Genomic DNA, 27,608 nt, shown 5'->3' with positions numbered 1-27,608 from the left:
AAGCTTTTGCACTTCTGCTGTTTCTAATATTTTTCAACATTCTTGAACATTTCCACCTATAATGATCACCCAACTGCCCAAAATAGAGATGACAGGTTGAAAGTGGTTAATCTTGCCTAGAAACGACTGAGCTTCTGAACTGAGCCCTAAAAATGTTGGCGAGCAATGGCCAATCAATCAAAATGATACTTATTTTTTGTCCCTCCTCTCAGTACCGCCCTCCATCAAAGGTGGCAATGTGACCACACAGGTCACTGCCCTCCTGGACGCGGTGGTAACCCTGGAGTGCGAGGCACGAGGGGTGCCCATACCCGTCATCAACTGGTACCGTAACGGCGAGGCCATCCTGTCCAGCCGACAGGCCCAGTACGTGGAGCGAGGTCACTACCTGAAGATACCTCGGGCGCAGGCGTCGGATGCTGGCCAGTACAGCTGCAGGGTAACCAGCGTGGCTGGTACCGCTGAGAAGAAATATGAGCTGGATGTCTATTGTAAGTATAACGAGCGAGACATGTCGCTCATAATATTCAAATAACGAAGCTGGTTATTTTTGTTTTTGTCGCATTCCTAAGCCAATCATTTGATGACCGATACTCAAAGAGTCTCCACTGAGTCTCCTACCGGAGAGTCCACCGTCATCAAATTATTGCTGTAGGAAAAAAATCAAAGCTTCATGGGACATGGGGTGTGTCGATTGAAAATATGTACTTTTTGGGGTGAACTGCTCCTTAATGAACGTTTAACTTCATACAATCCATTAGATTTATAATTGTCGATAGTGGGTCCAACAGCTCTCCCCCTTTTCCTGCCAGTGCTCAGATGAAGAGCAAAAAATAACATTACTTTTCTGTTATCTTCCAGTGCCTCCCACCATCCCAGGAGGGGAGGACGGTCCTACGGAGAAGAAGGTGGTCCTCAGTAAGTCCATGACGCTGGAGTGTGAGGCCGGGGGCCACCCTCCACCCTCCCTCACCTGGCTGAAGGACGGGGTCCCCGTGCGGGACGGGGAGAGTGTCCGCGTCCTCCAGCAAGGGAGGAAGATAGAGATTCTGTCCGCCACCATCGGCGACTCGGGCCGCTATGTCTGCGTGGCGACCAGCATCGCCGGGGAGAAGGAGATCAAGTATGACGTCAGCGTTCTAGGTACGTGGACATGCGATTCCTCACAAACACACACATGCAAATCAGTTCAGAAACCTCGTATCTCCAAGTTTCAAATTTGCATGCTTCATCACACAAGACAAAGCTAGTGAAAATACCAGATCTACAAGCTCACAACGCTTCGCGATGCGCTTTGTGCTTGTAGATCGTCTATTTTCACAATTTTAGTTCAATTTTTTAAATGATGAATACAATTGAAATCGTTTGGGACATACAAGGTGTCCACTAGTGATGCGCGGTGCGGCCCGCGACCGCGGTCCCCCGCGGTCAGCCCGCGGAGGCTTGTGACTCGATCCTCATCTCTCTGTGATACAGAAGTTGTGTTCCGTGTGTATAGTCATACTCATACAGGAGTGTTATCAATTAAAATAAGCATGCATGTTGTCACTCGTCATGCCGTCATGTAGCTAATTAACGGTTCATTGCTTTTAAATGTTCGAACGATATTTTTGTATGGCTCTCTTGCACTGCACTGTTAGGCTATGTGCTCTAAATCAGTACTCAAAGTTTCTCCGTTCTGATTTTGCACAGCTGCCTTAAAAATCCACATTCAAAGACGTATTTGACATGTATTTAATGACGGCGGGCCGCGGGCTGAGCTGGGCTGTGAAAATTGATGCGTTGTTGCGGGTTGGGCTGGGCTGGGTCAGATAATTAAAATTGCGGGGGCCCGCGGTCCATAAAAATCACTAGCCCGCGCATCACTAGTGTCCACCCGACAACAACGAAATGCAAAAGGAAACACAATATATTGGATTATTATTATTATTATATTATGTATTACTATTTTCAAAAACACTCACACAGTCAAACAGTCTGTATTCCCTCAGAGTAATTCTACAGCTGTACAGAGTATACAGTGGTTTATGATTGCTACTCACTTATGAAAGCCAAATCAGAAGTTAAATAGTACTTTATGACAGCCAAAGTCTTGGCTCAGCCTCGAGTTGTTAAAACCACTACTGAGTGAGCAGACTCCACAGAAAATGATCTCTCTCTCAAAGGCCACTGGGCCTGAGTGGTTGCATTCACGCCATGAGGGACTGCATTCATAAATTATTCAAGTCTCAGTCTCAGTTTACATTATAAGCCATGCTGGAATTTATAGGGCCATTTGGTCTGACCAGTGTAAATCAATAACTGTCACATTTATTCATTTCACGAATGTGGATCCAGGAGGAGGCTATTAAGATAACATTGAGATATGTTATTGTTATTGTGGTTATTCTTTCACTGTGCCCAGTGCATAACTTGTCTTGTCATAAAAACTCACGTACCATTACAGTGCATCTCTACGCGGTTTGTTTATCTGTACACTGCAAAATCATGAGTGTTAGTTTAACTCTGGGAGTGTACAATGGAGTCAAATAGATCCTTGCTTTCATTTTACACGGCCAGAGTTATTACACATGTATAAATGAACACTGAGGTTTTTACTGTGAGACGTGTATAGTCAATCAGCAGTTTCAAACAGATCGTATCTATCTTTTATTGCTACAGTAGCAAATCTTAATTTGTGCTCATACTGTATATGCATATAAAGCAATCCTCGTTGTTGGCAGGATTCGAACCTGCGCGGGGAGACCCCAATGGATTTCTAGTCCATCGCCTTAACCACTCGGCCACAACAACTTGTGCACCCAGGATTTACTGTTAATAAAAGACATGTACTGTATACAGTACAGTACATAGATGAATGAATGTATCGGAGACCAATGAGCATGTTGGCCATAGAGGCTGTGTAATGCCAGGTCTATTGTGTCAGCTCACTCCTATTCAGGGTCTATTGTGTCAGCTCACTCCTATTCATTCTCGCATGGCCTTTGTTTCTTCTCTGTGACGGAGCATACAATAAGCTCATTTTTACGTGACAGTGTGATCATAAATCATGAAAAGGTTTCACCGTTGTCGGCAGGATTCGAACCTGCGCGGGGAGACCCCAATGGATTTCTAGTCCATCGCCTTAACCACTCGGCCACGACAACACTTGGGACTGTGCCTGAGCCAATGCTCTCACAGTCTACTCTACAGCATATTTATAGTAACCCATGGGAAAGGGACACCTGGCATTTCACTGTGGCCTCAAACAGCATGTCAGGGTGCATTCAAAGAGACCAGTGTGACAGATAGAATCCATGGGACCTTTCGGCAACACATGCTATGCATCCCATGTCTAGAATGCTTTATAAACATACTTATAATCCATTATAATCTACTTACCAGTAAGACTCCCTAATCGGGAGATAAGCGACCGTCAGGTCGCAGTGTGATTTTAGGGCATAATGTGTAGGAGCAGTGTCCAAAAATGTGTTTTAAAAAATCGGCCTGATGGTGACGCTATATGGGACAGATCCATGTTGATGAGATGAGTGTAGACATGCTGTGTACCGATTAGTGTGATGTTAGGGTAAAATCTGTAGGAGCAGTGTCCAAAGATGTGTTTTAAAAAATCGGCCAGAAGGTGGCGCAAAATGGGACAGATCCATGTTGATGACATGAGTTTAGACATACTGTGTACCGATTTGCGTGATTTTAGGGCAAAATCTGTAGGAGCAGTGTCCAAAAATGTGTTTTAAAAACTCGGCCAGAAGGTGGCGCTAAATGGGACAGATTCATGTTGATGACATGAGTGTAGACATATTGTGTACCGATTTGCGTGATTTTAGGACAAAAATTGTAGGAGCTGTGTCCATAAACGTGTTTTGCAAGAATCGGCCTCATGGTAGCGGGCCCATGTAGAACCCACGTTGAGCCCACATGGGCTAGCCCAAGTGGTTCCCACCTGGGTCCCATATAAATTAGCCGAGGTGGGGCCCACCCAGGGCCCATATAGAACCCACACAGAGCCCACGTGGGCTAACCCACAAGGGACCCTTGTGGAAACCGCGGACATTCCCACATAGAACCCACGTGGGCTAGCCCAGGCGGTTCCCACCTGGGTCCCATATAAATTAGCCGAGGTGGGGCCCACTAGCCCAAGTGGTTCCCACCTGGGTCCCATATAAATTAGCCGAGGTGGGGCCCACCCAGGGCCCATATAGAACCCACACAGAGCCCACGTGGGCTAACCCACGAGGGACCCTTGTGGAAACCGCGGACATTCCCACATGGGGCCCATGTAGGGAAGCCCACCCTGTACCCATGCGGGACCCATGTGGGCATGCTGGCTGGAGCTAGAAGAGGGTCATGTGAGAATTGATGGGTGTAGATCGTCTATTTTCACAATTTTAGTTCAATTTTTTAAATGATGAATACAATTGAAATCGTTTGGGACATACAAGGTGTCCACCCGATTGGGACATACAAGGTGTCCACCCGACAACAACGAAATACAACGAAATGCAAAAGGAAACACAATATATTGGATTATTATTATTATTATATTATGTATTACTATTTTCAAAAACACTCACACAGAAGTCTGTACAGAGTATACAGTGGTTTATGATTGCTACTCACTTATGAAAGCCAAATCAGAAGTTAAATAGTACTTTATAACAGCCAAAGTCTTGGCTCAGCCTCGAGTTGTTAAAACCTGGGAGTTTTAACAGTTTTTAACAGTTTTAACTCTGGGAGTGTACAATGGAGTCAAATAGATCCTTGCTTTCATTTTACACGGCCAGAGTTATTACACATGTATAAATGAACACTGAGGTTTTTACTGTGAGACGTGTATAGTCAATCAGCAGTTTCAAACAGATCGTATCTATCTTTTATTGCTACAGTAGCAAATCTTAATTTGTGCTCATACTGTATATGCATATAAAGCAATCCTCGTTGTTGGCAGGATTCGAACCTGCGCGGGGAGACCCCAATGGATTTCTAGTCCATCGCCTTAACCACTCGGCCACAACAACTTGTGCACCCAGGATTTACTGTTAATAAAAGACATGTACTGTATACAGTACAGTACATAGATGAATGAATGTATCGGAGACCAATGAGCATGTTGGCCATAGAGGCTGTGTAATGCCAGGTCTATTGTGTCAGCTCACTCCTATTCAGGGTCTATTGTGTCAGCTCACTCCTATTCATTCTCGCATGGCCTTTGTTTCTTCTCTGTGACGGAGCATACAATAAGCTCATTTTTACGTGACAGTGTGATCATAAATCATGAAAAGGTTTCACCGTTGTCGGCAGGATTCGAACCTGCGCGGGGAGACCCCAATGGATTTCTAGTCCATCGCCTTAACCACTCGGCCACGACAACACTTGGGACTGTGCCTGAGCCAATGCTCTCACAGTCTACTCTACAGCATATTTATAGTAACCCATGGGAAAGGGACACCTGGCATTTCACTGTGGCCTCAAACAGCATGTCAGGGTGCATTCAAAGAGACCAGTGTGACAGATAGAATCCATGGGACCTTTCGGCAACACATGCTATGCATCCCATGTCTAGAATGCTTTATAAACATACTTATAATCCATTATAATCTACTTACCAGTAAGACTCCCTAATCGGGAGATAAGCGACCGTCAGGTCACAGTGTGATTTTAGGGCATAATGTGTAGGAGCAGTGTCCAAAAATGTGTTTTAAAAAATCGGCCTGATGGTGACGCTATATGGGACAGATCCATGTTGATGAGATGAGTGTAGACATGCTGTGTACCGATTAGTGTGATGTTAGGGTAAAATCTGTAGGAGCAGTGTCCAAAGATGTGTTTTAAAAAATCGGCCAGAAGGTGGCGCAAAATGGGACAGATCCATGTTGATGACATGAGTTTAGACATACTGTGTACCGATTTGCGTGATTTTAGGGCAAAATCTGTAGGAGCAGTGTCCAAAAATGTGTTTTAAAAACTCGGCCAGAAGGTGGCGCTAAATGGGACAGATTCATGTTGATGACATGAGTGTAGACATATTGTGTACCGATTTGCGTGATTTTAGGACAAAAATTGTAGGAGCTGTGTCCATAAACGTGTTTTGCAAGAATCGGCCTCATGGTAGCGGGCCCATGTAGAACCCACGTTGAGCCCACATGGGCTAGCCCAAGTGGTTCCCACCTGGGTCCCATATAAATTAGCCGAGGTGGGGCCCACCCAGGGCCCATATAGAACCCACACAGAGCCCACGTGGGCTAACCCACAAGGGACCCTTGTGGAAACCGCGGACATTCCCACATAGAACCCACGTGGGCTAGCCCAGGCGGTTCCCACATGGGTCCCATATAAATTTGCCGAGGTGAGAGCCCACGTGGGCTAGCCCAAGTGGTTCCCACCTGGGTCCCATATAAATTAGCCGAGGTGGGGCCCACCCAGGGCCCATGTAGAACCCACACAGAGCCCACGTGGGCTAACCCACGAGGGACCCTTGTGGAAACCGCGGACATTCCCACATGGGGCCCATGTAGGGAAGCCCACCCTGTACCCATGCGGGACCCATGTGGGCATGCTGGCTGGAGCTAGAAGAGGGTCATGTGAGAATTGATGGGTGTTGTGGTTTGGCAGGCAAGGAGTGTGTGTGCAAAATTTGGTATGGATCAGGGCAACGGTTGCGGAGATATGAGCAGGGCAAAAGTGTGACGTGTGACAGACCGACGGACTGACAGACGGACAGCTGGTCGAGGTTTTGATAGTAACTGCGACCTGACGGTCGCAATAATTCTCAGTTGTAATACATCATAATTATACCAGTAAGACTCCCTAATCGGGAGATAAGCGACCGTCAGGTCACAGTATACACAAAGAGGCCTGTAAGTGGCATTGGTTCCAGTACGACAAACGGTTAATGAGTAAAGCCAAATAAAGTTTCGGCCAATCAGAGGAGGGGGCGGGGCAAAGTTAAACCAATTAAGGTGAAGGACCCTTAATGAAGTTAATTGACACCACCCACAAGTGTGTACGACAAACGGTTGATGAGTAAAGCCAAATAAAGTGTGGGCCAATCAGAGGAGGGGGCGGGGCAAAGTTAATCCAATTAAGGTGAAGGACTCTTAATCAAGTCAATTGACAGCACCCACAAGTTGGCAAAAGTGTGACGTGATGTGACGTGACGTGACGTGACGTGACGTGATGTGACAGACAGACAGACAGACAGACAGACAGACAGACAGACAGACGGACTTGCATTATAACCACTGCTATAATGCAATATAGGATGATAAGTCACTATACTGTAAGTACCCATCTAGAAACATTCAAAAAGAATATTGCTTTTATCAATTACCTGAACCTGCAGGATATGCATGGTCACAAGTTGTCCCCAGTATCATAGGCATATTTATAATCTAGGCCCAGATGCTTTCACAATACAGTATGTATACACATTGATTGTTTAGATCAGTGGTTCCCAAACGTTTTAGCCTGTGACCCAAAAGATAAATTAGACATTCGCCCGGGACCAAAACTATTGAAAACAGCAAGCTCACAACCCGTACGTCGCTTGGCGCTGCGTTGTGAGTTTGTAGATCGGCTATTTTCACTACTTCTTAATCGTGACTACTAATTGAAGCCGAGGCCGAATTGCACGAAAGAGATCTGACAGCACATGGTTGGTTCTACAGACTCCAAATTTCGCACGCAGATAGCTCAGACCTTTGCCTACGTTCTTAGCTATGCCTCGACCCGACCCGATATGCGGTTTTCTGGAACCAACGCGAAAGGTTCGGAATCTCCATATGCGGAGTCCTGACTACTAATTGAAGTCAATGGACGCGAATCCGAATTGGCCCGAATCGCATGAAAGAGTCCTGACAGCACATGGTTGGTGCTACAGTTTCCACATTTCGCACGCAGATAGCTCAGACCTTTGCCTACGTTCTTAGCTAGGCCTCGACCCGACCCGATACACAGTTTTTTGGATCCGGCACGAAAGGTTTGGAATCTCCGTATGCGGAGATGACTGACATCGGGCCGTTCCGGAGAAAGCGCTGACTCATTGTGACATCACTTCATAAAAGGCTCTGACATCACATACGCCACATGAGTCAACAAAAAATCTCTGTGAGTGTGTATGTATGTACCGGTATGTATATATGTATGTATGTAATCCGCGTATCTTGAGAACCGTTCGTCCCACCAGCTTCATATTCAGCGCGCGTGTTCCCTGCCGCAGCAGGTAGTGCAGTGCCCAGCCTCGACCCGACCCGATACGCGATTTTTCGGAACCCAGCGCAAAAAGTTTGGATTCTCCGTATGCAGAGCTGTTGTCTGACATCAGGGTCTTCCGGAATCGGCACTGTGTCTGCAGAGATCTCCATATATGGGCATAAAATGGACGCAGACAGACAGAAACAAATATATCCATATATGGGCATAAATGGACTCAGGCAAACAGATGGTCAAAATGGATCCTATGACAACAGGTATAATGGGGTTTGCATTACACAGAATTCGGCACACGCGTTCCCCGCCGCAGCAGGGAGTGCAGTGCCCGGCCTCGACCTGACCTGATATGCGGTTATCCGGAACCAGCGCGAAAGGTCCGGAATCTCCGTATGCGGAGCTAATGTCTGACATTAGTGTTTTCCAGAACCGGCACTGTGTCTGCAGAGATCCCCATATGGGAATAAATGGACGCAGGCAGACAGATACAGATATCTACAAATATGGGCATAAATGGACACAGGCAAACAGATGGTCAAAACATGTTATGACAACAGGTATAATGGAGTTTGCATTAAAGGGTGGGGCATTCATTCCGTATTTACATCGTTCCCGAGTATGCCGGTCCTCGACTAGACGCTCGGCCGACTGTCAGGCAGATACAGAGATCTCCATATATGGGCATAACTTGGACGCAGTCAGACAGATATCTCCATATATGGGCATACATGGACACAGTCAAACAGATGGTCAACACGGGTCCTATGACAACAGGTATAATGGGGATTGCATTAAAGGGCGGGGCATTCATTCTCTATTCTAGGAAGGGGGGGAACTTTTTTTAATTTCTCCTCTAAGGTATATAAAGGATTTTTGAAGCGGTGGAAACCGCTTCCAATGAATGGCTTTGTGTGTATCACGCCCATATATGGTCATTTCAGTCCAGAATGAACAGGCTTTTTCAAAAACAGAATGTCCGTTTAATTACCATATATGGTGATCTCAGTCCAGAATGAACAGGGTTTTTCAAAAACAGAATGTCCGTTACCTTATGTCCATATATGGTCACTCCAGGCCAGAATGAACAGGTTTTTCCTGTCCCGTACGTGTAAAATATCAGTCCAGAATGAATAGGCTTTTTCAAAAAGCAAAATGTGTGTCCCATGTCCATATATGGTCATTTCAGTTCAGAATGAATAGGCTTTATATGTCCTGTACATCTAGAATATGTGTGCGGTGTCCCTCCCGGTCAGATGAATGGATACGTTGAGGATTGGTCAAGCTTCACATGATAATTTGGCCTTCAGGGTTTATCTGTCTTATTTAAACACTTTATATTTATTTATGTATTTATTTAATTACAAATTCTTATTTTAATGTATGTGTTTTAATCTATTTTATTTTTTAAACCTATTATACCAACTGTCATACCAGCTCTCCAAATACATTCAGAATAGAAGTTTTATCTGTCCACCGCTTCAATTTGAACCGAGGTTTGATTTTTTTTATGTGTTTGTTTGTTTGTTTAAAACTTTATAAAATGTATAATTTTTTTGTTATTTCTCAAAATAAATTATTTTTGGGGAGGGAAAAATATTTAGTAATATATATTTTATATTTTGTAGGAAAAGAAAATGGGATTTTCACTCGAGTCGTGACCCATAAAAATTGGTCTGTGACCCACAAATGGGCCCCGACTCAGTGTTTGGGAACCATTGGTTTAGATAATATATACACACACACACACACACACACACACGCATGCATGCGCGAGCGCATAACATGTGTTTCCTCTCACTGGGAACCGACACCCACACTATGTCACAAGACGTGAAGGGACTCTGAAACATCATGTTTTCCATGGTATTTCAGCCGGCATGCCATCATCAGCCATTCAAACTTTGTTGTGGGTTCTTTGTCGATGTTCACACGAGAGCACACGTGTGCCAAATAACGGTTAGTGTAATACTTGCATCGATCATATTCTAGACATCTGGATTTGGACAGGCCAAAGTGAATGAATACCGAATGTACTTCAGAAAGAGCACTTCTGCAAGTCAGTGCTGATTTGCTGCGTGGCGATGGAAGGCATGGTAGAGAATGTCCAGTGTTATGCCTAAATTATGCAACAATGGAGCACAATAGGATTTTATGATTTGTGTGTACTGTTGTGCATCACAATATGCCCATACACGGGTATAACACATTAGCAGCATGAATACTACCACTGCTGAATCTAACAACATGCATTAGAGAGGACCACCGTACATTTGCGGACAGCTCTGTTTTGTGTTGTAACAGCAAACAGGCTAATTAGTTTCAGGGTCTGTTTTTGCTTCTTGTTCACTGAGCTGATAGATGTTTGTTGTTTACCAGAAACGGTGTAGAGAAACAAAAAGCATTTTGTTAACATGTCTGTGGTAATAACTCGCCAGCACTTTCAAACAGACCAGAGAGCTATGAAAGCAGAGTGCAATTTGTTTAGTGTGTATGCAAGGAAAACAGACACTCATTGTCGTCTGGATTCAAACCTGCGCGAGGAAACCCCAATGGATTTCTAGTCCATTACAATAGAGCGTGTCATTAAAAATGTTAGCTATACTGTATATATATCAACATAAGTTTTTCACACAAAAAAACACTTGAGATTTAGAACAGTGGTTTAGAACAATGGTTTTCAAAAATAGCAGATATACAAGTATTTTTTAACATTTTTGATAAATCTTGAAAGTGAAACAAATCTTCTCCTCTGTGGTCCTTGGTACGAAAAAGTTTGAACTACTGATTTAGATGGCATTTAACAACTCAAAGTATTCATTCATATTCATATTAAAAAATAGTCATTTGTCACAGTCGAATCTGTTAACAAATACTTACAGTAGCATAAATGAGAAGCCAATGCTATTACAACACATAACTACATAGGTTCTCAAAACTATTATGAAGATTTCGTTATTCCAGTCCCATCAACCTTTTTAGTGCCAGACCCATCGCTTAAAAGCAGTTATTCAATGGGAAATGGAATTGGTGAGCATGTTACAGGTTACTGTAATCCAAGGCCTACTGTGTCAGCTTATTCTCATTCAACAGCGAGTTCTTTTTTTCTCTGTTCAGGGACAATATTGTACAACCAACTCATACAGCAGAATTTTTTTCTGTCCATGAAAACTATCAATGGTTGACAGCAGGATTCAAACATGCGTGGGGAGGCCCCAATGGATTTCTAGTCCTTGTCCATCACCTTAACCACTCGGCAAAAGCATGAGCTAGTGCTTTAATCTACAGCATGTTTATAGTAACCATGGGAAGCAGACACCTGGCATCGCACTGTAGCTTCAAAAAGCTTGTTGATATACTGTATATTCACACATTAATTCATGGTGCACACTATAGCGTGACGGAAATCATGACAACTACATTTTATTCAACTCCACAGCATACTCTTCACTGCCAATATGTCAATATTTCACAAAAGAAACCATATGTGATCTACATCTGAGTAGGGATATTTTTGAAAATAGATGACTGCAATCCTGAGTGTGTACAAATGATTTGTAACCATTATGTAAAAAGAAAATGGTTTGTATCCATTTGTAACAGAGTTATAAATGTTTAAACTTAAAGGAGTAGTTCACCCCCAAAATGACTTTTTTTCTATTGATTACTCATGCCATGGAGAGTAGAGTTCAATAATATTTTTTGGTTTTTGTCACATTCCCAAGACAAAAATTAGTAAATAGTAAATTTACCCCCATTGATTCCGGATGGTGACCCGTTTCGAAACGGGTCACCATCCGGAACGAATGGGGGTAAATTTATTCTTATCAAATTTTTGTCTTAGGAATGCGACAAAAACCAAAAAATATTATTGAACTCTAGTCTCCATGGCATGAGTAATCAATAGAAAAAAAGTCATTTTGGGGGTGAACTACTCCTTTAAGCAGCCTTACTAAACAAGCATCTCTACATTTCCAAACTTCATCCAGAATATTTTTTTGTAGTTGCACAGTAATTGCAGTTCATCCCCTCCGTATTGATGTTTTTCAATGTCTTTGTACATGTCAGTGTAAGAGCAGATGAAAAGCTTTAATGTTGTGGTCTCCTAGTGCCTCCCTTTGTTGATGGAGGAGATGAAGTCACAGAGAGCACCGTGGTCATCAACAACCCTCTGGAACTGGAGTGTCACGCCAGAGGAACACCTGCCCCTGTCATCACGTAAGAGCTCTGTCATGCACGCCCACACGCACGCACGCAACACATGCACGCACGCACGCACGCACGCACGCACGCACGCACGCACGCACGCACGCACACACACACACACACACACACACACACACACACACACACACACACACACACACACACACGCCATATGTACTGTATAATGTACATAGTAAAATTGTCAGTGTTCAGTACCACAGGACAGATACAGAAAAGGCGAAACAACCGAGAAATAAATAATATAAAAATAAGACAAACAAACGTTAAATCAGCTATTAGCAGGTATAAATATAAGTAACCAAAAGGTCCATTTGATTACATTTGTACACTCGAGTAAACTTAACACTGAGGATCTTACTGTGTTTGTTTTCCATTCCAGGTGGTTTAAGGATGGGAAGCCAGTCAGACAGGGCGAGGGGTTGCGAGTGGCGGCCGGAGGTCGTCGGCTCATCATATCCCGTGCCCACGTCTCAGACACGGCCCGTTTCCAGTGTGTAGCCTCCAATGAGGCCGGGGAGCATGAGAGGGACTTCAATGTGGTTGTTCATGGTAAAAGAAACCTTTATATTTAAGCTCTGTGTGGCCTAGCTACTTTGCCATCAAATATAGAAATTGATATGGAACAACAAACCTTTTGTAAGAACTGCTATTCACTGGTTTACTGGTTTATAAGTGTCATTTATGGTTCTAATGCAAGCCATTGGAGAGCTCTCACCTGAGGTAAATATCTACTTTTGGACTTTTTTGTGTCGTTTCTAATATAAAGCAAAAGTTCATGCAGATGTCACAGTACTCTCTGTTCTCCACCTGTCCAGTTCCTCCAACCATCCGTAGCACAGGGCCTGCTGAGCGTTCCGTGGTTCTCCACAAGTCGATCAGCCTGCAGTGTGTGCCCAGTGGCATACCCCCTCCCAGCATCACCTGGCTCAAAGATGGACGACCCGTTGACACAGCACAGGAGCACCTTAAGGTTGGCTGGTGGAACGATTTATTTATTAATTCAAAATAGAAGTCAAAAGTCAAGGATTGCATCTGCTATCCTTCATGGTAGAGGTTCTCAAACCTTTGAGGTTTAAACACATCATTCTGGTCCCATAACATTTTTAGTCCTTGACTGGTGCTTAAAAAAAGATTTGATGGCTGTGTCCCAGCCAGGTCTCTAGATGAAATCTGTTTCCCTCAGTTGCGTCCCTGTCCTTGCGTCTTAGCCCCTCCCATTGAGGACGCATGGCAGAAACAAGGTGAGGAGAGAGGTACAAGAATTACATTTGCCCTGCTATAGTAACATAACATTGTCAGCTCACTCAGCTGTCAGGGCGGAATCTATAACGTCATCCTGGAAGAATATACTCTGTTTCCTCGATCGTAGCTCATCAGAGATGCCTAATTCTCACCCCTCACTCCTTGGAGGAGGAACAGGAGACTTGGCACGATTGTCAAAATGGCTGACCGTCTTCTACTTCCGGTTCAGGAGCGTGGACAGAGCAGCATAGACAATAGAGCATTGGGAGGCAACCACGGTATTTAGTGAGCATATTGGGCCTCACGCAGGGCATTGTAATTGTGTCACCATACTCCTATTCAAGAGCATGTTGTATTTGCACAGGCTTTGTTTCTTCTCTGTGACGGGAGCATAGAACTAGTACGATTTTACATGACGATGTCATTGTACACATGAAAACATTCCACCGTTGTCGGCAGGATTGCGCAGGGAGACCCCAATGGATTCTAGTCCATCGCCTTAACCACTCGGCCACGACAACTCAAAATAGCAAGCTAGAACTATTGCTGTAACAATCTTCAGCATACTGTATCTAAAGTACTCACTGTATGTGTGCTTTTCACAGCTGGAGCTTTCAGGCAGAACACTACAAGTCACGCAGGCAAGATTGGAGGATTCTGGGAGGTACACCTGTGTGGCCACCAACGCAGCTGGAGAGGCTCAACAGCACATACGCCTCAGTGTCCATGGTAACATATAGATACACACATAAGCCTCAGTGTCCATGGTAACATATGAATACACAATATATACTATGGTCTCTCATCTCCCTTATCTAATCTCTTAATTCCTCTGTCTCCCCATTCCAAAAAGAAAAGTCTATCGCTTCCTTCCTTTTTCCTTTTCTGTTTCCTGCTTGCTCTGTAATATAGTATACTGTGGGTATAGTAGGTGGTGACATTTCTGTAATTTCTTGTTCTTAAAAGTAATTTAGTCTGTGTGCTTCCTTAGAGCCTCCTAGCATCCCCTACTCTGGAGAGATCTTCAACCAGACCATCCTGTCTGGCTTTTCCACCCAGCTACAGTGCAAGGCCACAGGCAGCCCATTGCCTGGTAAGATTCAACTACATTACCTGCTTACTGTACACAACTCCAAACTCCCAGGTTGTTGCCCTCCACTGCTGAGTAGATACCAGTCTCCCACCTGCCTTTCCTAATTTTAAACAAACCGCTTGAAATACCTGCCTGTGGCTTAGTAAGAGTTCCTGTCACTGAGCTGTAGGTCAGCGGGTTCTTGCTTAAGCTAAAGTGTGGTCGAGGGGCACGGTGACACAGTCGGTACCACTGTTGCCTCACAGCTGGAAGGTCCTGGGTTCGATTCCCACTGGGGATGCTGTGTGCGCTGTGGGTGTGTTCTATCCTCTGCGTCATCAGTGCCCATACCCTAGTTGGCAAAAGGGCCTTTCTGTGTGGAGTTTGCATGTTCTCCCCGTGGCCAGCCGGGGTGCCTGATGGAGGGGAAAGGAACTGGTTTGAATAACGTGTTCCTTCCGAGGGCTACGTCCAGCCAGGGAAACTCCCCTCTGTCTGGTGAAAAAATGCGCCTTGGACGCGTGAGGACAGTCCATTGCTCTCCCCAGGTTGGCAGAGGGAGTGTACCACCAAGGGTTACAATTGACACTGAAAAAATGGGTTACAAATAGCGTGGGGAAAAAAAATCTAATAAAAAAGAAAGGCCAGCCTTTAAGTATCATCTGTGCATACCCCCCCCCCCCCCTTGTCAAACTTAAAACTGATTGATTTCTTGCTGTCTTAATTTCCTCATGTAATTTCTGTTTGCTTAGCCATTACATGGTATAAAGATGGCCGCCCCCTGACCAGTGCCGCTGGCGTGACCATGTTGAAGCGTGGCCAGGTGCTGGAGATTGAGCGTGCCCAGCTGTCAGATACTGGAATATACCGCTGTGTGGCGGTCAATGTGGCTGGGACGGCTGAGGTGTCCCACAGTCTGCAGGTGTACGGTGAGAAAATCTTCTGGACTGCTATACAGCCGTGAAAAATATTTAACGGTGAATTAGACAATATAGCACATTGTGCCCACCGGTCCAATGTGTTGATCAGATGTGGGTGGGAGTGGGAGCAGAGGCAGAAATGTTCTGGGACCGTGCCCACACAGATGAGTGTAGTTAGTAACATGCAGCGTTGCTTTCAGAGCAAGCCAATGGCTTTATGGGGCTGCCAAACATATAGACCCGTTTTCCTTGGAGAGCAATGTATAGAGAACATTATTCAGTGTACTATAATTTAAACACATGGAAATCCATATGAATCATTCAGGATAAAACTCCACAGGCTCCACGTGTCTAAAGTTACCACACTTTGAGTCATTATCTCCAGGAGGCTAAACTTACATTGCCTAATCTTCCAATGAATGTAGAGAGGAAAGTGTGTGTGTGTGTGTGTGTGTGTGTGTGTGTGTGTGTGTGTGTGTGTGTGTGTGTGTGTGTGTGTGTGTGTGTGTGTGTGTGTGTGTGTGTGTGTGTGATACCGCTGGTATTGGTGCAAGAAACAAATAATTATCAGCTCATAAACTGAACAGCTCATAAATCTTCCTGCAATTACTGGCATGAACTTGGTATCCATGCTTGCATGAACAGTTTTGGAAAGTAACTGAGTGCTTATACTCATGCTACATACAGTACTGTATAAAACTCTGGATACTGGATGTTACCCAGCAATTTATAAACCCATTTTGTACTTTTTCTGCTTTAAATGTATTTTATTTTACGCTGAGGTATGAGCTACTGTTACTGAAGTCAATAATGTGAGTACTTCTTTGGGTTTCGCCCTGTTTGTGTACATGTGGTGATTGTGTGTGGTTGCTATACAGTACATGCAGTACTGTACATATGTATATCAACATGAATATTTGCTCCTTTGTGGTGTTGCAGTGCCTCCCGTCATCTCCAGCCGAGGAGGCATGGTCACAGTGGTTGTGAACGAGCCTGTTAAGCTGGAATGTGAAGCCTCTGGTGTTCCCCTGCCAAGCCTCACCTGGCTCAAAGATGGCAGCCCTGTGACCAGCGTCTCAGATGGCATTCAGGTACCCATATTTATTTTAATGTGAGGAATCTGAGTATTCCTCACGTATTGTGCATGCCTCTGTGCATGCGTGTGAGATTGTATCCATCATGTTCTCTGATGTGTTTGCGTCTCTGTGTAGGTGTTGTCTGGTGGGAGGGTTCTGTCTCTGAGCAGGTCCCAGGTCAGTGATACAGGCAGGTACACCTGTGTGGCCGTCAATGCTGGAGGTGAACAACAGAGAGAATATGACCTACGGGTGTATGGTGAGTCATACTAATACTGGAGTCATTTCTATGACCATAACCACTTGAAACATTTCCAATATTCTTTTAATATTTCCAAACATTTTGAAAAATAACAAAAATCACTACTGGATTGGATATTTTTGTATAAAACTGTATGGTTTAAGTAGTTAAATGCTCTCTCGTAAATCCCTCACTGTGAAAAGTCATTATTGTTGTGGATTTTGTGGGCTTTTAAGTTTATACATAGCTTTTTAAGGTGTAATATATGGAGTTGTTGTTTACCTACTTGCAGAGATATGGGACGTCTTTCCCTATGACTATTAACATTAATTTACCTTTGTAAATTTTGGCAAACGCTGTGAAAATGACTTGAGTTTTTGTTTAGCTCATATTGTTCATTATTTATTTGTGCTGTTGTTTGAAATAAACTAGAAAATAGCGTTCCTTCGAAACAATTGTGGGCTCGCTTGCCTTTAAGCCAAAAAACATTGGTATAATATAGCTGCAAGCAGCGATTAAGTGGCCAAGCCAGGAAAAAGTAGGAAAGGAAAAAAGCAGGAAAAGCAAGAAAAGTGGGAAAAGAAATCAAAGAAAAACTACAAGCAGTGTTCTTCCGAGAACAGGTCTCCGGCAGGTCAGGTAGGTTTTTTTGGCCTCCTGGTGGCTCTATAATAGGCCAATGTGAAAAGGGTGCCACATGTTCTTGGGCCTTTCACGGAAAATCCCAGTATAAAAACAGGTTTAAGCGTTTTACAAACTGCTCAAAATGGTGGAAAATCTAAGGGCGGAGCTTACTTCATGACAAAGACACAGATGTGTTCCTCTTGAGTCAAGGCATGCGTGTAAGCAAGTTGCATGTCCTCAAGCCAAACGAGGCATGACTTATGCCCGTTTAAAGTTTGAATTTTCAAACACTTCGTATAGCGCCCCCTTTGGCCAATTGGAATAAGATTGGTTTCATTGATATTTGGACTAACCCTCTACATCTTTGCCAAATCTCATGAACATGTGACTTTGCATGTATGATTTAGAGGCAGAAGAATAATTTGCATAAAACTGCAATATTCATTGAATTATTAAAAAATAATTATTTCACATACAAACTTCTCAACACATAGTCTGAGTAGATATTGGTCCAATTTCCAAAGATCATGTGAAAAGGTTTTGTGCGCGTGACGTGGAAATCCCAGGAGGAGATATATTTTTACTGTTTTTCATATAATTCAAAACGGTGGGAGATCTAATGGTCAGAGGTCAAAAGTCAGAGTGGTAAAGTTGTTCGGCATGAGGAGACACATATGTGTGTCCAGGTTTCATTGCTGTATGTCAAACAGAGCATGAGCTATACCTGTTCAAAGTGTGCACTTTCAAAGGCTTCCTACAGCGCCACCCTTTGGCCAATTGATAAAAAAAAGTAATAGCACACGTCTCCACAGTAAGCTGAACACATTAAAGTTTGAATGGTGTTTTTCAGTGTAAGAATGTAGGAGTAGACAGGTGCTAAAGTTTTGAGGAGAACTTGATATGACTGACTGACTGACTGACTGACTGACTGACTGATAGATAAATAATGAGGATAAGATACGTGTGCTCGCCTTCAGCGACCCCACAATTATATTGGTTGAAGTACTCTGTTATAGCAAAGCTGGACGTATGTGACTTATGGTTCTGGTTGACTGTGGAGTGTCCCATCAGCAAAGCAAATGAAGGCTGTATATACTTTGTACTTAAACACTTGAATGATTGTTGAAAGACCCTTTGACTAGAGAGCATATGGAGAGGAAGTGTGGTTTGATGGAGTTTAGTGTTTCAATAAACCTTGTCAGTTTTGCTCATGGAACGCTGACCTTGACAGCCAATTAGTAGTTAGACAAGTCTAAGCAAGTCTAATCTCAATCAGTTTTACTGCATTTACTCTGGTGAGAGAAGTAAGTGGAGAATTCCAACTGGGGAACCTCTGAGATTGTATGTGCGTGCGTGTTTGCCTGCGTGTGTGCGCGTGTGAATGTGCACTTATAGATTTGTGTGACAGTGCTTGACTGAACAAGGCTATGTGAAATACAAACATGTTTCATGTATTTTTTCAGAAAGATCAAAAGATCCTGTCCAGATATATAAAGACAGAATTGTTGTGGTAATTGCTACCATTCAGCTTCCTGTGTCTGGACATGAGGGCCTTCCCCTGTGACATGCGCTCCATCTGTCCAGCAAACATAATGCACAGGAAATTGGTTGGCAGTCATTTTTTAAGGCCAAGACAGATTTTGGAGGGGGGGGGGGTAAATGATTTCCTTACGAAAGACCATGACCTTAAGTAGAATGAGTAGTCTTTGATTGAAATCAGATTGAGGTCAAATGACCAATCCTAACACTAAATTGAGGCTAATTTCTTAAGAGGATAGTTTTACATTCATAACAGAGATGGTCACACGAAGGGTGTGGACCACTGTGGATATGTCGTTTAATGGTTTCTGTCTGAAGCACTGAGGTCAGTGTCTGGGTCCCGACTCCCAGCACACTTTAGTGCCAAATGCATCATGGGAAATCTATTTTTTTGGCATCGGTATGCAATAGTTAATATTAGTTGCCATGGAACTCAAATAGTTAAAGAGAAAATAAACATCAAAATCAACTTTGGAGTTACTTTTCTGTGATCGTGACCATTAAAGCACATTACGTTAGGTTAGGATATTAGGTTTCATGGAACGTTTTGGAAATGAACCAGATCTGGCTGTTATTACTTTCAAAAGATGTTGAATCTGGCTAACGGTGCTTTCATTGTCCAAGAACGATTTAGTTATAAAAGATCTAAAGACTTGAGGTATTTTGATATGGAATGAGTAAGATGTGAAGATTACCATACCTATTGTATAACATGGCTGTGAAGGCAGTCTTTGGCCTCAACATCTGCCAGAGATTCTGGAAATAAAAGGCCATAGAACATCTTGCTTTTAATATAATGTATTTCCTCATGTACAGTATACACGTGACGCTCTGGGTGAACCTCTTTGTCCAATTCTTTTTGGACTGTTTAGACCAGTGGTTTTCAAGTGTTTTACACCACAGGGCAAGTCAAAAAGTGGTTAAAAAATATTTCAATAGGTTATACAGTATATTATATTGCCACTACAGTATATCGGAAAATAAGTCTGATATAGTAAATACAAAAGGTATTCATAACTTTTTGTATATTTTTATTTTGTATTTATTGCAATAACAATGCGTGATTGTCTCATGTTACTCCATTGTCCCTCAGCACACTGTTTGGGAACCACTGGTTGACATTAGTATGAATTATTATGAATGTGTTTTCAATGTGCCACAGTGCCACCCAACATCATGGGGGAGGAGGTGAATGCCACAGTGATGCTGGGGCGTTCAGTGGAGCTGCGCTGCCAGAGTGATGCCATCCCTCCACCCACTCTGTTGTGGCGCAAAGATGGCCGTCCCCTTTTCAGGAAGCCGGGGCTTACTGTGTCGGAGGATGGGAGTCTGCTCAAGGTAAGGCCAGTTCACCGTGTTAGTACTGCGTCTACCTTCTTCTTTTTTGATAATGTATTATCTATGATCATCTATGTGTAGTACATATGTCCTTACTGCATCATGTCTGATTACGGTATAAGTGCACTAGGGTTATGGCTGCAGCCCTCAAAATTAAGGATATCCTGTTGTCCCAGACCGAAAGACACGGTCTGGGACAATTCTGGGACAGTAGAGAAATGTATAATTACCAATGAAATTATTACGTTTATGTGTCTTGGGATATATCATTTTAATTGTGAGGTGGCACCACCGGCACAAGCTGCTGGCACTGTGTCACACAAGCACTTACACACACAAATGTTGTGAATGTTGTTTGGCAGATTACCGGTGCCCAGGTGCAGGACTCTGGCAGGTACACCTGTGAAGCCACCAACATTGCCGGCAAGACAGAAAAGAACTACAACCTCAATGTGTGGGGTATGCTCATCTATAGTCTATGCCTGTTTTGCACTTGATACATCGTGTCTTTCACCTAAATTAGCAGATTTAAGCAGAAGTTCCCAACGCATTGCATGTGTCTTGTCATCTGTTACTGTAGACTACAAATTGTAGAAATTAGATTGTACATTATTGATCCCGCTGGAAGTGGAAGTGATGATGAGACGAGTCCCATGTCCAGCAGGAATTGTTGCTCTGGTTTGCTGATATTTGTGCTGATTTGACACAAATGTTTACATCTGATCTGCAGACACATCTGAGATCAGTGGATAGGAAGATGGGAAGGAAAGAGACAGGGGGAACAAAATACTAATTCATAGGCCTTTGCATTTAATCTTTTCTTGTACCACTGTGGACAGAACTATTCCTACTGAGATACATCACTGAGGCTTGAGTGAGGTAACAGTGCCCCCTTTTGGTCTCCTGTCATTATGACAGTCTCTCCTAGCATCCATGGCTCAGAGAAGGTCTCTCCACTCACTGTCATTGAGGGAAGTCTGATCACTCTGGTGTGTGAGTCCAGTGGCATTCCACCTCCCAGCCTCACCTGGAAGAAGAATGGTAAGTTGGACTGTGTGTGTGTGTGTGTGTGTGTGTGTGTGTGTGTGTGTGTGTGTGTGTGTGTGTGTGCGTGCATGCGTGCGTGCGTGCGTGCGTGCGTGCGTGTGTGTGTTCCCTGCAAACTGTACATACCGTAACATTTGTATTGATCATGTGTGTGTCTACCTTAGGAGCAGATTTGAAGTCAGATCAGCGCGTCAGGGTCTTGTCAGGAGGCCGTCAGCTGCAGATCTCCAGCGCTGAGAGGACAGACGCAGCCTCCTACACCTGCACAGCAACCAGCGCAGCAGGGTCTGCCTCCAAGGAGTACAGCCTGCAGGTCTATGGTATGTCCTTACCACAACAGCAACCACCTCTTGAGTCACTCAAAATTTGTCTTCACCTTGAAGATTTACACTTTCAGGTCAAACTACTTGTGCAATCCAAGAAAGAAGTCATTCCTTAAAGGACATACCCCAGTACACAGTATAGTATATGTTCTATAAACAGTAGCCTATCTATACAGAGTTAAAATGTCACTATTAATGTAAATCTGAGTGTGTATTAATGGAACCGCACATCTGGGTCTGAGAGTTAAACAATTAAACCCTATACTATACTTAGTTGACCAGGTTCCCACAGGGCAATGTACTTTGTCCAGTCCCTTTTCTCACAGTGTATGTGAGTATCTTCTCCTGGGGGAGCGTGTCCATCACTCACCCACTTTTCTCACTTCAGTCCGCCCTTCCATCAGACGCAGCGAGGGCACAGCCAATGATGTCACCGTGACCAAAGGAGGTGATGTCACCCTCCAATGTGCGGCAGATGGCGTTCCACGTCCAGCAGTCACGTGGCTGAAAGACGGGCGGCCTATCACGGGCCAGCACGGGGCAAAGGTGCTCAACGAGGGCAGGCTGCTGCAGATCAAAGATGCCAAGGTGTCAGACACGGGACGCTACACCTGTATCGCTGTTAATGTGGCGGGACAGGCAGACAGCAAGCATGACGTCACCATACATGGTAGGAATTAACTGCGTATGTCAAAGCATTCTGTTAGTGTCATACCTCAGTCATTGTGTGTGTGTGTGTGTGTGTGTGTGTGTGTGTGTGTGTGTGTGTGTGTGTGTGTGTGTGTGTGTGTGTGTGTGTGTGAGTGCGTGCGTGCGTGCGTGCGTGCGTACGTGCGTGTATGTACACATGACAGCAGTGGCGCCGCCACCTGTTTAACGGAAAGCTACTGTCCCCCCCCCCCCCCTTTCCGAAGAGGGGGGATTCTCTACGCAAAAATAAATAAATAAATGACTTGCAGAGTTGCCCGTGATCTGTGAGTGAATCTGTCTGATGTTACTCTACAAAAACAGCAGATCCACAACAAGCATAATGACACATAGGGAGCCTGTAGATCGTCTATATTCGGCAGGCGACACCATTTCATTAATAAATTAGCAGATTTCCCCGATTGATTTGGCTCTACTTACGTTGATGTGCTGCAGCAGCTCTTAGTCTCCAGTTACCAGAAGCTCATTAAGTTATGTCAGTCCCAACAAAATACTCTGTGACTGTTGATAACAGCTCTTCTTGCAATCATTATAAGCATAGCATCCTTAAATCCTTATGCAGAGATTAAATGTCGATGTATAATTGCCTAAACCTTTGTTTAATTTAGTTTTTTTTTTGCGACAGATCTCCCCTCCCCTCACACGTGAAGCAAAATGACATGAGGTGTTTTTTTCACCCTTGAGCATAATAATGGAAGGCATCAAAAAAAGTCAATAATGAAATGTGTCATGGAGTTCTTCTAACTTTCATTAGAGTAACCTTGAATTTCCCTTAAATAGAAAGACAAAATTACTTTTACATTTACCATTTACCATTTTATCCATAGCTTGAGCTGTCAAATCTTACAGCAGACTTTCTGACGTCACGGCCTGACCACGCCCACATTGTGACCACGCCCACATTGGTGTCCCCCCATGTCATTTTCCTTTCCGGCTCCCCTGCATGACAGTCTATAACAATGGTTCTCAAACTCTGTGTGCCCAAGACAACAATTTACAAGTCAATATATCTGTATTAGAATCTGCACTGTATTCATAGCCATGCAAAATAGCCGCTATAACCATGTTATCACTCTCATTATTACTCTCATTTATTGTTATTTATTAATGCCAAATAAAAAGCCCTGTTTCACTTTCACTTTTTCCCCCAAAAAAATATCATCATGACTAATTTTGAGTTCTGCTTTTTTAAATGTTATTGTAAAACTTCCGCCTATAATGATATGCCCAAAATTGGGACGCCAAGTCTCACACCTGGACTCTCTGATTTACAGTATAGTGTAAGAGAATGCGTCTGGACAGTTCACACCTCTTGAATGTCTCTGTCACAGTTTTCTGTAATGTCTGTTCTTTGTGTCTGTCCTGTGTCCAGTCCCACCCAGTATCATTGGTCAGGTGCAGGTCCCTGAGAATGTCAGCGTTGTGGTGAGGAACCCTGTGGCTCTGACCTGCGAGGCCTCAGGCATTCCTCTTCCTGCTATCACCTGGTTGAAGGACGGTCGACCCATAAAAGCCACCAGTTCAGTTCGCGTCCTGTCAGGTGAGTTCCCATTGGCTATGGTTTCTATGATGAAAGTCGTGATTGTCATCAATCTGGTCGTAAATATAGTGTAAATAAAGTGACTAAATCTGGCTTATATTTCTGTCTTACCTTCAAAATCCCTGACAAATTATTGCTGAATCTGACCCCTACTTTGGGAATTGTCCTAAATCCCGGTAAAATCAAAATTATGCTGTAATTTGGCCGTAAAGTGCTTGATGAATCGGGCCCTTGTGTTTACAATATTGCTCTGAAGTCCATTTTGATCTCTGATCTAAGAAACTATTTTGTAGTTTTGAAGTGTGCATGAGATGGACTATTTTCATCATAGAATGAAGATAAAGAGTTTACATGGTTGAAGATATTAAACCGTTTCACAGCTCAGAGGAGTGAGATAGAATCTCAGTTTTCCCAGCTACAGTTCAAAGGCCAAGCAGTTGCAATGCATCACTGGTAATTAGGTGTAATGGGATCGTTCAAACTGGGGCCAAACCCAACACAGTTAACAGAACATGATCTACTATGCAGAGACAAACCCTTGGAAGAGAAGTGTATTGTTTTTGTACCATTTAACAAGATGGAATGGGAGCTCAGCGAATGAATAAGTGGCCGGCTGTGTCGACCTGACCCCTGAACCTCATTTCTCCAACTGGAGGTCTAAAAGAACCAGGCTGTGCACAGACACGTCTGGGTAATCCCATTTGGTTGTCAAATCATGTGCATTTAGAGGCTCAGCTCAGTGTAATGGAAGGGATTTAGGAACCATAAAATGTCAATCCCATGCTACTGAAACAAAGTATTGTGTGAATCCCTTATTTCAGTGCCGTTTGTGACTATTGACAGGCTACTTCTCTGGTTTATTGACAATTGTGTTGGTAATGTAATATTTATGTGGACAGAAAGGTAGGCTCATGTCGAGGTGACTGTTGGTTCAAATCCTGCATGGTGATGTGCTTGTCCTATTCCACAAGCGCCCATACGGCCATACAGTGTTTAGATTCATTTTCATAGGATCATTTACTGTGTTGCTCAAAGTTGAGATGAAAGGTGTGCTTAGGATTTACTGCGTACGTTTTGAAAAGTGTAATGAGTAAGACTAAAGCTGGTTGCACACTGCTGCGTTTTTCGTTGCGAAATGCGTTTTTCAGGGCAAGGAGAGAGAGAGAGATAGAGAGAGCAAGGGACCGAGTGGTGCGCGAAACGGGCGGCAGTGTGCAAACGTGATTGACATAACGTGAGGTTGAATTTTTTATTTGCGTGCTCCGAAATTCACTCCGATATTCGGCCCGAAAAACGCAGCAGTGTGCAACCACCTTAACATTGTGTCAGTGTTTATTAGTTATTTGCTCAGGTGGCTCTCTTAGAGACATTTAACATACAGTAATAGCCTGTTTTCTTTCTTTTTAAGAAGAGGATAATACCCTGGGATCTCAGTTGATTAGTTAGAGTATATTTAAACAGCTGTGAATGTCCCACTCCTCTCCACTTAATGAGGTAGATTGTATGGAGGTCATTTATCTTTGACTGCAGCGCAGCAATGTTGTTGGAGCACTTTGTCTTTAGGCATCTTCAGGGATTCCCTTTTTTTATTTTCTTTTTTCCTTTTTGGGCCTCTTGAAATGCATTAACCCATTTAGCCTAACCTATAGTTAGGCCTACATCAGAATTTACGAAATGAAGAAAGTTGCCAGCACTCAAAGGAATCTTCAAAGGAGTCTTCATCAGCGTGATTCACGCTGATGAAGACCTGAACGGTCGAAACGCGTCCGTGTTTCGTGTTAGAGCCTGTATGAGGTAAATAAAACTGTTGTAAAAAGGAGATTCCTTTGAGTGCTGGCAACTTTCTTCATTTCGCATGTTCTTTCGAGCCGTGCACCGAAAAGACTGTATCTAAATTGCGGGCTTTCTGCTTTGTTGCAGGCGTCTCTCTACATCAGAATTTAGCCTACAAAAACAAATATGTTGCAACATACTGTACATGTACTGTAAGCCCCTCCCATACACTAAAATGTGTACCCGGCCTGAATGGGTTAATGCATTATGTTTTTATTGTTTTTTTTGTTTTGTTTTTTGTATTGTTTAATACCCCCAGTGTCCATGTTCTGGCGTCAAACAGTCTGAGACAATAGCAGATTTACAGGCTCACAACACTTGCAACTGAGCTTGTAACTGAGTTTTGGTGTTGAGAAAGGTGCAGACTTAGTACAGCGCTTTGGGGTTTAAGAAGGCATGTAACAATTCACTCAACTCACGATACGTATCGAATCCCAATACTAGGTTCACAATACGATTTTTCACGATTAAAAAAATATATATATTTTCCAGACATTTTTTTTTTCTTAAAGTGGTTCTTAAAGTGGTTAAAATGTTTGTGAATTCGACCAATAACTGTCCTGTTGGATTTGAAGGAGGGCGGAGCCTGCGTCTGATGCATGTTGCAGTAGAGGATGCTGGGAGGTACACCTGCATGGTATCTAACAGCGCTGGAGAGGAGAGGAAGAACTTTGACCTTGATGTCCTTGGTAAGCAACCAACCCCACATCAATGATGAATAAATAATGACTAAATATATATTTTGTTTGGTTGTTTTATTCTGTTCCGAATGACCCACTAACAAAATCCAGTGTCCTGAAAAGATGTTTCAATCAGCATGTTACAGAATGTCACTAGAGAAATCGCTTCAGTTTAGTAACATTCAGGTATTGCTTACATTCTTTGTCATACCCTGAACTCTACCCATGTCCGAAGAAAGACATTAAATGACTAGCCGTGGCTAGCTAAAGCTAGTCATTCAATTACTTTTCAATCTTTTTTATTTTATTGTGCAGTGCCACCTACCATTGTGGATGAGGGGACTGTGGTTGACACTAAAGTGAAGGAGAAACACAATATAACTCTGACCTGTGAGGCCACAGGTAAGTGCTATGCTATCTGCAACATGTGTTCTGCATTCATTTTAAAATAACATAAAATCGAATAAATTAAATAGGCTGTAAGAAACTTTTTGGTTAAAACAATATTAATAAACACTTAATAAACACTTAAATATATATACCCTATACCGAAAATAGACGATCGACAAGCTCACAATGAATCGCGTTGCAACATGTGAGCTTGTAGATTGGGAGATTGTAGAGTGGAAAAAAAATACAGATTTATTAAAGAGCCCTGGGGGAACCCGGCCAGCTTCTATTTTACAGTTGGCATACACACGTCAATCATGGGGTGATCATTCGGATCCAAGTTATCACTTAATAACGGATGGCATTTTTATAGCGCTTTTTTAAGCAAGTTGCGAACTCAATGCGATGTATGTGAGCATGCAAGTTACTGGATTGGATTCCAATCCCATCCTCACCGATTAGAGCGCTTTTTAAACATGGTGAAATGGATAAGGAACGTCCACAAAAAATATTGAGAAGAGTCATGATACTACTGTACATAACCTTGACAGACAGTCCCCCTGTCATTCACGTGTGTAAATGTTTGCATACTACATATGGCCA

At 43.3% G+C, this 27,608-nt stretch overlaps 1 protein-coding gene across 1 annotated transcript in view; it reads left to right on the top strand.

The window, feature by feature from the left end:
* Positions 1-27,608, top strand: part of hmcn1 (hemicentin 1) — a gene marked incomplete at both ends in the record, with an annotated part of 207,151 nt that overhangs the window by 140,145 nt on the left and 39,398 nt on the right. Inside the window, 18 exons of the mRNA XM_080728122.1 lie at positions 213-491; positions 862-1,143; positions 12,315-12,423; positions 12,812-12,981; positions 13,248-13,402; positions 14,280-14,403; positions 14,666-14,767; positions 15,499-15,675; positions 16,606-16,757; positions 16,878-17,001; positions 20,309-20,484; positions 20,847-20,943; positions 21,403-21,525; positions 21,696-21,851; positions 22,243-22,524; positions 23,935-24,102; positions 26,511-26,624; positions 26,931-27,017. Of these exons, the coding sequence (XP_080584248.1) occupies positions 213-491; positions 862-1,143; positions 12,315-12,423; positions 12,812-12,981; positions 13,248-13,402; positions 14,280-14,403; positions 14,666-14,767; positions 15,499-15,675; positions 16,606-16,757; positions 16,878-17,001; positions 20,309-20,484; positions 20,847-20,943; positions 21,403-21,525; positions 21,696-21,851; positions 22,243-22,524; positions 23,935-24,102; positions 26,511-26,624; positions 26,931-27,017 (2,877 nt within the window). The remainder of the gene's footprint in view (positions 1-212; positions 492-861; positions 1,144-12,314; positions 12,424-12,811; positions 12,982-13,247; positions 13,403-14,279; positions 14,404-14,665; positions 14,768-15,498; positions 15,676-16,605; positions 16,758-16,877; positions 17,002-20,308; positions 20,485-20,846; positions 20,944-21,402; positions 21,526-21,695; positions 21,852-22,242; positions 22,525-23,934; positions 24,103-26,510; positions 26,625-26,930; positions 27,018-27,608) is intronic.

This window comes from Nannobrachium achirus (genome assembly GCF_963921795.1).
Source record: "Nannobrachium achirus genome assembly, chromosome: 1".
NCBI lineage: Eukaryota > Metazoa > Chordata > Actinopteri > Myctophiformes > Myctophidae > Nannobrachium > Nannobrachium achirus.
The sequence above is the reverse complement of the archived record's forward strand: the minus strand, read 5'-3'. Positions and strand labels throughout refer to the sequence as shown.